This window comes from Taeniopygia guttata, chromosome Z, assembly GCF_048771995.1.
Source record: "Taeniopygia guttata chromosome Z, bTaeGut7.mat, whole genome shotgun sequence".
In the NCBI taxonomy this organism is placed as follows: Eukaryota; Metazoa; Chordata; class Aves; order Passeriformes; family Estrildidae; genus Taeniopygia; species Taeniopygia guttata.
In genome coordinates this window covers 13,266,588-13,280,290 of record NC_133063.1, presented here as the reverse complement: position 1 = coordinate 13,280,290, position 13,703 = coordinate 13,266,588, and the positions used below count along the sequence as shown (strand labels likewise).

At 35.8% G+C, this 13,703-nt stretch overlaps 1 protein-coding gene across 1 annotated transcript in view; it reads right to left on the bottom strand.

The window, feature by feature from the left end:
* Positions 1 to 13,703, bottom strand: part of CNTNAP4 (contactin associated protein family member 4) — a 207,867-nt gene that overhangs the window by 12,532 nt on the left and 181,632 nt on the right. Inside the window, exons 18-23 of the mRNA XM_002190986.7 lie at positions 12,812 to 13,051; positions 11,109 to 11,333; positions 9,551 to 9,684; positions 8,445 to 8,532; positions 1,717 to 1,935; positions 1,283 to 1,354 (exon numbers count right to left, since the gene is read on the bottom strand). Of these exons, the coding sequence (XP_002191022.6) occupies positions 1,283 to 1,354; positions 1,717 to 1,935; positions 8,445 to 8,532; positions 9,551 to 9,684; positions 11,109 to 11,333; positions 12,812 to 13,051 (978 nt within the window). The remainder of the gene's footprint in view (positions 1 to 1,282; positions 1,355 to 1,716; positions 1,936 to 8,444; positions 8,533 to 9,550; positions 9,685 to 11,108; positions 11,334 to 12,811; positions 13,052 to 13,703) is intronic.

Below are 13,703 nucleotides of genomic sequence, written 5' to 3'. Positions count from 1 at the left end.
AAAAATTATTAGAAAGTAAATATTTTCAGAATTTAAAAGACACTGCTGTTTCTGTCAAAGTATCTATGAAATTTGAATTATACTGCTAAAACATAATCTTCAAGCTTTATTTCCTCAGTCCCTCCTAAAAGAAGAAGTACTACTAGAAATTCTCACAGAGGATGATTATCACAGGAGAGGATACTATACCTTGAAAGAAAATTTGAACCAACAGAGACATACATATACTTCAATACTGGTAAAAGGACTTGAGTTTCTGGCAAAGGTCCCCAAACCTAAACTGCCCCTATTGAGTCTCACTTGTGCACTTCTCAGTTTTGCTGAAGAGACAGAACTGGTAGATTTCATACATCCATATGAGATATATCCTTTATGTAGGATTCATATGAGAGGGACAATCATCCAGAAAGGCATGGGGATGGAACCTGTACATCCTGATTATCAGTCGTGTACTTTAAGCACACACATCTATCCTAAGCTTTGTGCTCTGTTCTGACAGGCATAAACAGTAGAGGGACTATACCAAATTCACTTCAGAAGTAACTGAATTCTACATGGTTCTTCCTCTGTTCCTCTGATAAAACCAAGTATTTTGAAAAAAAAAAAATTATGAATGGTCATTTGTAGTTCTATTTGAGCAGATATCAAAAAAATAGGAAGAAAATGAAGAAGATATTGTATTTCAAACCAAGAGCATTTTTTTAAATTATTATTATTATTTTAACATGTATTTTAAGCTGTAAATCAACACAAGTGAATGTCTTTGCAAGAGTACATTGCCTTCCAAAGGAGAAACCAGGATGAAATTTCCTCAGACTGTCAGAGGATTGATTCAAGCAGTGTTAAACCTCATATTCTCAAGGGAAAATCTTTGTTGTTCAGAATTATTACAGAAAATTTTAAACATGTCTTTGTAGCAAAAGATAAATTTTTGGCAAAATCAAGAAGAAATGATGGTTCTTTCTTTTTTCACAACAAATCCAAGCACTTTTTAAAGCTGTAGACACCACTATTATGCAGGTTGAAATTATGCCCTTACTACCCTGTTTTTCACCAGAATGTTTCAATATATGGAAATGGCATAAATTTATGTAATAAGAATAATGTGACCAATTGCATTTTAAAACAATGCTTGACTTTAATCTGTCTACCAACTGTAGAAAAATGAAAAGCTTTTACTTGTTTCTGTATGCACACAAAACTAAACTGGCTTTACTTAATCAATGACAGATTCACAGCTAGAAAGAAAAGTTCCCTGTGGATTTGTTACAGTCCCTATTACCTCCAATAATTGCAGAGTCACTTCTGATTGCATTAGCTAAGGGCTTTCCCTCATCTATTGGTCCAGAGTGATCTGCAGCAGAAAAAAAAAAAAAAAAAAGAAAATGACAGACATAGAAGACTTTTGTTATGAAATTCTCACAGTCACAGTTCATTTACAATATGGTACAGTGGCAGTAGTATGGGTCAGTAAGCATGCACAGAACATCATTGTAGATTACACTTTGCAGAGATAAAAAGAAAAATGTAAATATTCAGAGGAAAAGAGAAAGGCTAGAGAAAAGGAAGTAAGTACATATAAAAGAGAATTATTTACAAACTACTCCTGAGATGTTAACCCACATGGAAAAATAAAAAGTCAGTTGTGATTCAGGTCATGAGTATTCTATTTGGATTTTTCTTCAGAGATCAGAACAAGTGATAACCATATGCTACCTGCAAATGAATGGGTTGTTTCACTTGATGTTGAGTCAGCTCCAGTTAAAGCACCACAGCTGGATTCAGTGAAACGCCCTTTTACAATGACAGGGGCTGAGCTGCTGTGGTGCAGTGCAGCCTTCAAAGGAGCGATGTGGTTGAACTGCACTGAAGATAGACAGCCAACAAACCCCTGAGAGTTTGCCTTTATGATCTCCTCATCTACATCACTGTTTTCTGTTAATCAAAAGGAACAGAACACAATTAATCATAGTGCAAATGTACAAAATAAAGTGTCAGAAGAATAAATGAATAATTAACCTGTGTTCCTCTGAGTATATTTGAGTTGCAGCAACATATGTAGATTCACTGAATCTCTTTCTTGTCTGACTTTAACGAAAAGACAGTCAGATATATTCACCCCTTTCCCCCTTTCTTTTCGACAGACGACAGTTGCTAATCTCCTGAGGGAAATGCTTTTAAATTCTCATAGCAAGTTTCAAAGTAAAAAGTTTCTATTGTAAATAAAGTATTTAAAGTAAAATGCAACGATTTTTTCATTCTGCAAAAATATAAGACTGAGGAATGAATTCCAGAAAAATTCATTTTAGTGGATGTCTTCTAATAAATAAACATTTTTGGAACATATTCATGTTATAGACTCATATATCTACTCCATTTCAGCATCATCAAGTATGTCAAAACAAAAACCCTGAAGATCTCAGAATCTCAGATCTTCAGATTCTGGAAATCCATCATGATATTTTCTGTGAAATTTTTGAAAATAAGTAGTGTTACTTTATATTTTAAAACATGATACCATTATTGATATTACAAAGGGAGAGGAAAAAAATGAAAGATACCTCCTCACTTTTTCTCTTGAGTTACCTTTTCGAAGGCTGTGGAATGTACTTTGCATGTTAGAACTATCTGTTAATTCACCGATAATGCTCACTAAAGCACCACTTTTGATGCAGAAAACAAACTGTTTATTTACTCTGACAACTCTAATTTAAGCAAAAACTCTGGAAGTACTAGTTATAAAAGTAGAACTCATAAAGGAAGTAAATTTACAAATAAAATAGAAATTTCATCTCAATAATTTTCACTTCCAACATGTCCTGGAACCCACAAATGAACTTGTGACCTCTACAATACCTACCATAATAGATATAAGTTTTACAATGTACTCCTCAATAAAATTTAGGTTAATAGGGGAAAGTGGGATAATCTGTTCAGATAGAATGTTGCAAAATAGCAGAGTAGCATTTTCCTCAGCTAATCCCTGCTTATTGCAGTGATGATAGACTACTAGATAGAAGGGTGTCAGACAAAAGTCTGCTCACCTACACTGATGGATTACATAAGATGTTGGCTGTTTAACTGTCTCTGCTTTCTTTGTAGCTGTTTTTAATACCTGCCTCTATGCATTCATGGATCTGCTAGGATGGAATATTTAAAAAAAAAAAAAAAGTTTAACAAAAAAGTGGCAAGAAAACATTTTGACAAACCCCCTATGACAAAAATATATACCTCTAAATATGAGTCAGATTGAAAACCTCAAGAGAAAAGTGGTTTTTATTATTTTTTAGTTCCTATATTAATCCTTTATTAAATTGCATATATGTATAAGAGGAAAGGAAATATTTTTAATTTTTTGATTTCACTTGACTCCTTAACCAGGGCATATTGATGGATAAAGTAAAGCTTTATATTGGATCAGGCAATCTTGATGATAAAAGTGAAAGGGCTTAGGGAAGACCGCCATCATCCACTTTCCTCCTAAAGTAAAATTTAACTGACTGAAAGTGGCACTCAAAAACACTCATAGATTGTTTATTGTATATTACATTAAACTGAAATGATGCATCCTTAAGTGTTGGGGGTTAGGTTTCTTTCCTTTTGTTCCTTTTTACTTAGGGATTTTTTTCCCATAAGTTGCTAAGAAACACTAATGACCAGGGTACTTTAACAAAACAAAAGAAGTGGCCAAGCTCAGGGGGAGGAGGGCATCTGGTTGTACTTCTCTAGTCTGGGAGTTTCTCTCCAAGGGGTAGAGATACCGCAGGAATTGGACAGATAAAAGATGGGGATGGGGCAGCTGACCCTCTCTCTTGCCTTTGGAGAACACTTGGAGCTGCTGCTTGGGGAAGGGAATTCGCTGCTGCCAGTGGAGCCCAGCATATTCCTTTTCTTCTGCCGTGGGTGAACCTCTGTTTGTGAGAGCAGCCACTGAACCTCATTATCACCCACCTCACAAAAAGAGGGACCCATCCCCTTAATTTCAAAATTATAATAATTTGGAGGGAAGGCGTTTATATTTTGCATTCCAAGGGAGGCTCCTGCCTTCCTTAGCAGACATCTGTCTTTCAAAACCAAGACATTAAGTATCTTATTAGCAATTTATTTGATAAGGGTACCCAAGTTAACCATAGACAAAATGACTCCACCTACATTGTCTTTAAAAAAAAACAACAAAATAACAAAAAAGAACCCTCAAAAGCAAAACACACTCAGTAACTCTCTTACTTTAACTCTCAACCATTTGTTTTTAGAAGTAGTCAAGCAGAAAGTCAGCAGACATACAGCTCCTATCAGAACATTTTAAGACAAGAACTGTTATGCCTTCTAATAGCTTTATATCATATATTACATCACCCAAAACTGCACAACTCGAGGTGAGGCCATTCCAGTGCAATCCCCTCCCTTGCCTGGCTGGTGATGCCGTGCCTGAGGCACTCCAGGACAGGGCTGGCCCTCCTGGCTGCCAGGGCACTGCTGATCCATGTTCAACACATCATTCACCAGGACACCCAGGTCCCTTTCTGCAGTGCTGCTTTCCAGCATCTCATTTCCCATTATGTCCTTACATCCAGTTACAGACTCTGGAAGCTGTCTTTGTTAAACTTTATACAGTTGGCAACTGCCCAGCCCTCTAATTTATTGCTGTCTCTGCAAGGCTTCTGCCTTCAAGAGAGTCAATAGTTCCTCTTAATTTTGTATCATTGTCAAACTTACTGTACCTTCCTGTCCTGCGTTCAAGTCATTTACGAATATGTTGAAGAGAACAGGCTGAAGATGGAGATCTGTGGAGCCCTACCAGTGACAGGTGCTCAGTCTGATTTCCCTCCATTCACTGTGACCTTTTGTGCTTGACCTGTGAGCCAGCTGCTCACCCATCCCATGATGTGTTTATCCAGATGTGGACTGGACATTTTGTCCAGAAGGATCCTGTGAGAAACAGCTTCAAAATATTTACTGAAAGGGATTATATCAACTGGCTTCCCTTGATCAACAAGGGATATTTATGTTGTCATAAATGGAAATTGGGTTTGACAAGCAAGACTTTCCTCTCATGGACCTGTTCTGGCTATGACAATTGACTGCATTGTCCTTCAGCTGTTTTTTCAATGCCTTCTAGAATAATCTTCTCCATAATTAAAAAAAAAAAAAAAAAAAAAAAAAAAAAAAAAAACCAGACACTGAAGTGAGACTGACAGGCCTGTAGTTCCCTGGATCAGTCTTATATACCCTTATTGAAGCCTGGAACAACATCAGCAAACTTCCCATCAACTGGAACTTGTATAGATGCCATCATTCAAAAACCACTGAGAGAGGCCTGGCAGTGACATCAGCCAGCTTTTTCAGTATTACTGCTTGAATTCCATCAGGTCCCATAGACTTACAGGGATCCAGCTGGAACAGGACACTGTGCCAGTTTTGTTTGAAGAAAAAGCGGTCATGTTCAAATGCAGAAGAGCTCAGAAAAGTACTTATCCAACTGAAGAGAATTCTTTAAAGAAAAAAAAAAAAAAGGCTTCCTTGTGTGGTTTTCCTGAACGACACTTTCATGTACAAGAAATACATGATCTCATATTTTATTAACTCCTTATGTTTAGACCTCTTCACTGCAACAAACACTCATTACTTTTTTCCTCTGCCTTCATGAAGTCTTCTTCAATCTCTAGACAGGACTTCATAAGAATCAGAACCTAAAGCAATCATATTTCTGAGAGAAATAGTTACTTCTTTGAAATGCAGAAAGACATATGCTTTCTTCAGGACAGATTCCGAGACAAATTGAGCTGACTGCCCCACATGTCATTGCAACTCTGTGCTTTGTACTGCTGTGTCATTGCAAAGCCATCATATAAGTGAAGGAAATCACCTTTGAATTTTTGTAACTGCATGACTCTTTGGAAGAAACAATATTGGTCCTGGTCAAAAGATCATTTGTCTGGAAATATACATTTCCATAAATTTAATCAAATGCATTTTTAAGTAAACAGATATTAGTTTTGATGTGATATTTTATAACAAAGGTAAAAGAATCTTTCATTCTGTACTGGCCGCTGTGATATTAACCTTATGTGATTGTGACTGAAATAAGCTACTACACTTCAAAATATTATACATTCCTGATTCAATTTTATCATCATATTGTAAAGTTTGGAAATATTTGTAACAATTTTCTTGTAGTAGTTTACATTTCAGTGAATATTGCTTTAAAGTTATGTATAAGGGAACACTCTCTTTTTAATCTTCTGTGCATATCTACATACCAGTTCTCTTTTGCAGTGTGATATTTGCATATAAAATATACCTTTTGAAAGTATATGCTTCTGTTTGTGTTAGAGGTACTTACTTTGTTTTCTAGTAAGAAAACAAAGCAGCTACACTGAGATTCTCCTAATGATAACTAAACAATAATTAAGATTTTTTCTGTGGTCTATAAATATGGCTTCTGAATTTCTTTAATACATTTTAAGCTATTTAGCATTTAGTAATTGTTCTCATAAAAATAATATGCATGAATTTTATTACATACTTAAAATTATTATTTTACCTTTTCTAGATAGCACTCTCATTAATTGAAAACAACCACCACCTCTTTGACAGATAAAGAATTAACTGCATCTCCTTATCCAAATATTTGCATGCAACAGCTCAATGTCTAAAAGGGATTGGTGACAGGTGGTGCTCCTCTGGGCTCACACTGATATCATTTCTGTTCAACATCTTTTCTAATGACACCAAGAGTAGGATTGAGTGTATCTGAAGAAACTCTGTGGATGACACTAAGCTGAATTTTTCAGTTGACACACCTGAGAGATGGACACTAACAGGTCTGAGGACTGGGACCAAGTGAATCCCATCAAATTCAACAACCACACGTGCAAAGTTATGCACCTGCATCTAGGCAGCCCCCAATATCAATACAGACTGGGGGGGATGAATGGATTGAGAGCAGCCCTGAGGAGAAGGACTTGGGGGTGTTAGTGGGCAAGAAGCACAACGTGGGCCAGAAATGTGTACTTGCAGGCCAAAAGCCATTGGTATTTTGGGGCTGTTCAGGGCCAGGTTGGATGCAGCTCTGAGAAAATAGTCTAGTGGAAGCTGTTTCTGCCTATTATGGAGGGTTGGAATGAGGTGATCTTTAAGGTCCAGTCCAATCCAGGCCATTCTATGATTCTGGACTGCATCCAAAGCATCATGGCCAGCAGGGCAAGGGAGGTGACTCTGTGCCTCTCATCTGCTCTGGTGAGACCCCACATGGAACACTGCATCCAGCTCTGGGGTCCCCAGCACAGGAAAGACATGGACTTGTTAGAGCAAGTCTGGAGAAGGACCATGAAGAGGATCAAAGTACTGGAGCAGCTCTCCTATAAAGAAAGACTGAGACAGTTGGGGATGTTCAAGCCTGGAGAAGTCTCCAAGGTCATTTTATAGCAGCCTTCAGTACCTAAAGGAGGCTACAAGAAAGGTGAAGAGTGACATTTTACATGTGCATGTAGTAATAGGACAGAAAGGAATGGCTTTAAACTGAACAGTTGTAGATTTAACCTGGAAATGAGAAAGAAATTCTTCATTTTCTTCAGATTCTATGTGGGTAAGAGACACTGGAACAGACTATCCAGGGATGCAGTGCATGTCCTCATAGCAAGTGTTCAAGGCCAATGGATGAGGCTTTGAATATGACCTGATCTGGACGAAGCTGTTCCAGCACACATCAGGGGTGTTGGAACTAGATGACCTTTTGTATCCTTTTCAACCCAAAACTTTCTGTGGTTCTATGAAATTACTTTAGAGGAAAGAGAAATGTCCTTTAAATTTGCACCAACACCAAATCTTCCTCTATCATTGCCAAAATGAAAGGTAAGGAAGTAACAAGATCTTGAGAATTTCAGTCCAGGCTATTGCTATTTTCTTTTAAGAAATGGTGATTTTAGATAGATAAATTATATTTTGATCATTACTGCAGAGAAACAGATATATTTTGTAGAATAATCATAAGACAAAGAATCTCCAACAAAGATTTGACTTACATAACCATATTCTTCGCTGTTTACATCAAAATCTAATCACAAGAAATTTTTCAAGTATGAATACATGATTACATAGTATTATATCATCTTTGTGTATGATTTCAATTTGATTTGTTTTTTTCTCCAGAATAGAAAACAAATTGATGTTTCTTAATGCTTGATTGCAAAATGAGAGAGAAGTGTACAATTATTTTTAATGGAACTCACTTGATCATTTTTTCAGGAAGCACTTATTTGTTATTATATCTGTATTTCCACAAGACTGAAGTTTCTACCTTGATTATTACTCTGTGTCTAAGTAAATTCACAACAAATGTCTTTCAATGACATTTGTGTTATTTTTTCATGCCCCATGATGATGTTTTATCCATATTTTAGAAAACCCTGCAGTTTTAGAAAATGCAATAGTGTTCCACTTACCTAAAATTTTCCCAAGTGTGAGAGACTTGATTGCATTCAATTCTGTGCCTGAAGACAGAATAAACTTCATTCTTTCATTCTGGTTAACCTGATAGAGTGAGGATCAAAGTAGAATAACAGAAGAGATAGTAGCCAATACTTTCAAAAAAGCAGGTAAGATCAAGGCTAAAAATAAGAAGGTCTGAGGAAAACTTTTGTTATTTATAGCAAAAAACTCATCAGTAAATAGATTATCTGCTTCCTTAGATCACTGATTATAACTGATATTCTTAAGCATTCCACTTAATAAGTCTTTATTTATCTTAGTGATTTGGCTGATTCTTTCTTTTTCACTTCTAAGATAAATAAAAATAGCAAACCTTTAAGAATATGAAAAAGTCTATTTTCATTTTAAAAAGGCACTCAATTTTTAATTTTATAAAGATCAAATATTATATTATAAATATTCTGCCTCTCAGGGTACCTCTAGAACAACATCAAGCCAAGTACCATTACCCAAGTTCTAGCCTCAAAATACTAAATTATAACATGCAAGTATTTTGAATTTAAAATTTAAAAAAAACCCCAACTTTTTGCATGTTAGTATCAACCATTAGCAAAATAAATGTTTGTATTTTATCCTGAAATTTCAATAGAAATTACAAAAAATATCCTCCTTATTAGCCACATTCCTTTGATGATGTAAAAGAGACCAAAGAAGAATTTTAAAACATACTTAAATTATTATCTGTGTGGTAATATATTTTTATTGAAGTTTAATGTGTAATTTAACTAAAATAACCAAAAATGCAGGACCCAAAACAAACAACAGCAGTCACACACATTTACCAAATTTTGAAAGTTTAACCATCAAACAACTAACTGCATTTTCATATAAAATTAAGAGGTGATACAGACCTTTTGAAATAAACAAAATTAACATCAAAGAGATTGGCTAACATTAATTTTGACTGTGCACCATGAGAGTGTAAACTTTGCTTTGATTACTTGAGATATTAAGGCACATTTTATTTGGACGTAATTGCCTTGTTCCAAGTATTTACTGCATTTTGCTTGTCTACTTTTTTATGATAATCCAATTTTTCCCCCACCCCTAACAGAATTACCTCTACAAAAAGTGTTTCCTCCTCTCTATTTATCTTCACATGTTGTAGCTGTCCATCAGCCATGCTTTTGAAACTGATGCTGAAGACATCAGGATCTTGATGGCTATCTAGTTTGTACCTAATCTGTAAACTTCCTGCAGGGATAAAGAGAGCAAAGGTGTAGTACACTACATACACTATAAGCAGTACAGATCTTATACTTTATGATATATGATATACTAAAGAATAAATGATAAGCAATATATGATCCATACTGCTTCATAGGGGTACTGCAAGGGCAAAATACTTGATGTGTTTAAGGGCTTAGCCATGAGAAATGGATATAAGTGGATATAATTAAAGACAACACAATGAGTAATAGCAATGTTAGAAGCAGGATATGGTGGCAAAAATAGTCATAAGCTGTCTCAATTTTGATTATTGACTTAAAATTTGGGCAGAAGTTTTATAATTACTTTCAAAATTCAGCTAAGAAAGACTCTTAGCTAAGAAAGAGTCTAGTTGCTCTCATAATTGTGACTTATCAAATATAACTCATAATTCTTGAATAATGTTTTCCCTGTCCAGTCCTGTAAACCTCTGACCATTTGAAAATTAAACTGAATGCAGTGTACTAACTCCTAGATCATTTTCCATTCCTTATTGTTAACTCCAAGAATACCATCTGTACACAAATAATCACACAAAGACTCAGAGGTCAATGCAGAGGCAATGTCATTTCCTGGTCAGAAATTCCTTGTCAGCTGTAGAGGACCACAAATTTCTACTCATGCTCTAGAAATGAAGGCCTATGCCAGAGCCAGGCCATTCATGAGCTACACATGTTCCATGTCCCATGACAGGGAGGATAATACAGCTATCCTATCTCCAAATACGTGTCCAGGAAAGCACAAAATCTTTCTTAAGCACAGAACCACAGTGACAGCAAAGAGTCTTTGATAAACCTGAAAATTTAACTCAGCCTGTGGGGCTATGTTATTTAAAAAAAAGACCCAGATATAGATGAAAGAATGGAAGACAAAGATCCAATGAATAGTTAATGTTCAGCTTAAATAGAAATATCAATAACTTTATGTGTATTTTTACATGTATGTGTATATATGTTTATTTTCATAGGTATATAAGTAGCTTGTTAAATAAATTCAATTAAATGACCTCTGATTAATTTGGGAAATGGATAATGCACTTTAAAAAGTGTTTTCTTTCATAATTTATTTTGAGGATGGCAATTTATAGGCCTCATGAGTAGAACACAGCTCAGATAAATTTTAATTTTCATTTCCAAACTTTAAAAGGAAAACATTTCTAAAGGATTTTCAGAAATAAATGTTTTTGAGAACATGATTTTAAAAAGTAGTAAAAGTTGAAGCTATAGTAAGGAGGAATGTTTTTCATGTGGAAATAATTGCTTGATGCAGGTGAAAAGCAAAGATACCATCTAAAGAAACAACAGGACACAATACGTAGTTCGTGATTCAGGTCTGGAAACCAGAGAGAATCCAAGGTGAGAGTTATGATGTTCACTGGATGTTTCCAGACATCCAATCTGAAAACTCACCATTCCTGGTGAGAATGACCGAGAGGTACTCCTTGTAGAAGGAGCTGACATAGAGCAGTAAGCTTGGTGTCCGTGTTGTTCGAAAGGCAAATGTAATTGCTTCCCTGGCCAGCGTCATGTCAGCATAGAAAGAAGAAGCATGAGAACTGGAATTTTTAGCTAATGTGTAGTATTCTTGAAAGTTGTATGTCACAGAAGTGCCAGTCCAAAAATAGGCAGAGATCTCTGAAACAAAAAGTAATTCAATATTTAAATATAATGCAAAATAACACTAGAAACCCTTTTTTGTTGTTGGTTAGTGTTTTTTTTTTCCCTTCTGCCATACCACAGAAGAAAATAAAATGACTGTTCTGGACTATTCTAGACTACTGTGATAAAGTTAAAAAGTAAATATAAATGGAACTAACATTTAGAACTACAGAGAAATTTAAGACACAACTTGGTCTAGGGCAAAAGCTCATTTAGATGTGTGTCTTAAATATCTGTTTCATTAAGACGTATTTTTCTAGGTTATTTTCTGTTGATCATCCTAGTCCTCAAGGACAAAATATTGTCTTGTATGTATAGTGCTCCTACAAAGTGGGTGCAGCAATTTGAATCCTAACATTTAGATTAGATATTGTCTGAAACACACATGTTGTAGAAGAGACAGGTCAGGTGGGACAAAGAAAAGGAAAATAGAAAATAACTTATGCTCTTTTTGTGTATGACTCACTTATAGAGGACTGCTGTAATTCTGTGATTTCTGTTTTCTGCTGCTTTCTTCTAAAAGCAATCGTCTTAGTGCTTTGGATCACAGCTTTCACACTTTGGAGAAATTTCTTGAAGTTTCTGTAATCTGATCCAGTATTTAACAAAAGCTGACTGAAAGTTATTATTTAGGTCATCCTTAATAATTTTAGCGACAGAATCTACTGTGTCTCTACTGAATATTACAGTGTAGCTGTTAGTTCCTTCTGATGCACAGGAGGAAAACATCATTCCTCCTAATGCCATCAGTGGCATTAGACTTGCAGTTTTAGGAGCAGAAAGTCTGAAGACTTTTGGTCCCTCACTTTTGTGGTGTCAGTGATGACAGGGAAGATCTTGTGCTAATTTAGAGGAACATGAAGTTGTGGCATATAGCTGCTTAGTACTTTGCAGAATGCATTTAATACATGGAGGAAGCAAGATTTTTTTACAAATCTGAATTATATGCAAACACCACAACTTCTAGATAAGTTTCTATTTTGGAAATTCAGACTTGATGACTTTAAAAAGACTTGGAAAATGGGCTCAGTCCTGTTTGCAAAGATCTGTCTTCTTAGAGCAAAAAGTAGATTTAAGTACTTCCGTTCATTGGTTTGTTTTCCAAACTCAGTTTTGAGATTACTATTCGAAAGACAGAAATCCAAATGTTTTACCATAAAATCATAGTTCCTGGATTTACTATAGTATCAAAGAATCAAAAAAGTTGCATGAAGTTGCTGATCCTCTCAGGTAATGTTGTTCCTGCTTAAACAGTATATTTTGAAGTTACCTCTAAAAGAGCAGTGTTTAGGAAAACTTACAGATATTGCGTAAACTCTGCTGAATATTTACCTACATTATGTAAACCACATATTTTGCAAGATTTAAACATATCTTTAAGGGGATTTGAAGATCTTGATCTGGACTGTATGCTCCTGTTTTTAATAACTGATAAAGTTAAAAGAGCTGCTTGCCTTTCTTACAGAATGGCCCAGCATAGGCTGAGAAAGTGCAATCACAGGAGAATCCACTGTATTTCTCTCTACATTTGCCACCATTGTGACACAGGTTACCATAGCTGCTACAATGTCCAGGACAGCCAGGTTCAACTCCTGGTGTTATCTTTGCTCTCTCTTCCAGGTCAAGGGCCATTCCATTCAACCGTAGTGAACGGATGCATCCCAAAAATCCTTTCTGCCTGGATGCTGTTCCACCTGAAAATAAATTTACAGGAGCTTTTAAAACTTTAAAATAATTGATATGTAAAACATTCTTTATAGTTTACAGCCTATGAACAGTACATTATGACTTTCCAAAACACAAGCTTATTCATATGAAAATATTTATAAGTAGCTTTAAAAGTACATCTGATTTATGTTTTGTCAAGTAATTACAGACAGGCCCTTGAAGACTCTATCAATTCACAGGAGGGGAGGGGAGGAGGAGAGGAGTGGAGTGGAGCAGAGTATAGTTTCATTCTTTCAGCATTCTACTGACTGACAAACTGCCCTACGTCTGTCTGTATCTTATGGTGTGAAGGACAATACCTGTATATATTTTTTTTTTTTTTCTGGAGAAGCTGGCTTGCCCATGTGAACTCTTTGCTCTGATACAAACTGGTGGGATGGCCAAGCTCAGACACTGGTGATGAAGGGAATTACATCCAGCTGACAGCCCATCACTGATTATGTTCCCCAGGGCTCAGTGCTGTAATCATAGCTCTGTCTAGCATCTTTATTGGTGATTTGGATGTGTGCACCTGCAGTAAGTTTGGAGATGATATTATGTGGGGTGGGAGTGTTGATCTGCTGAAAGGAAGGAAGGATCTACTAGGGAATCTGGACAGGCTGGATTGATGGGCTGAGG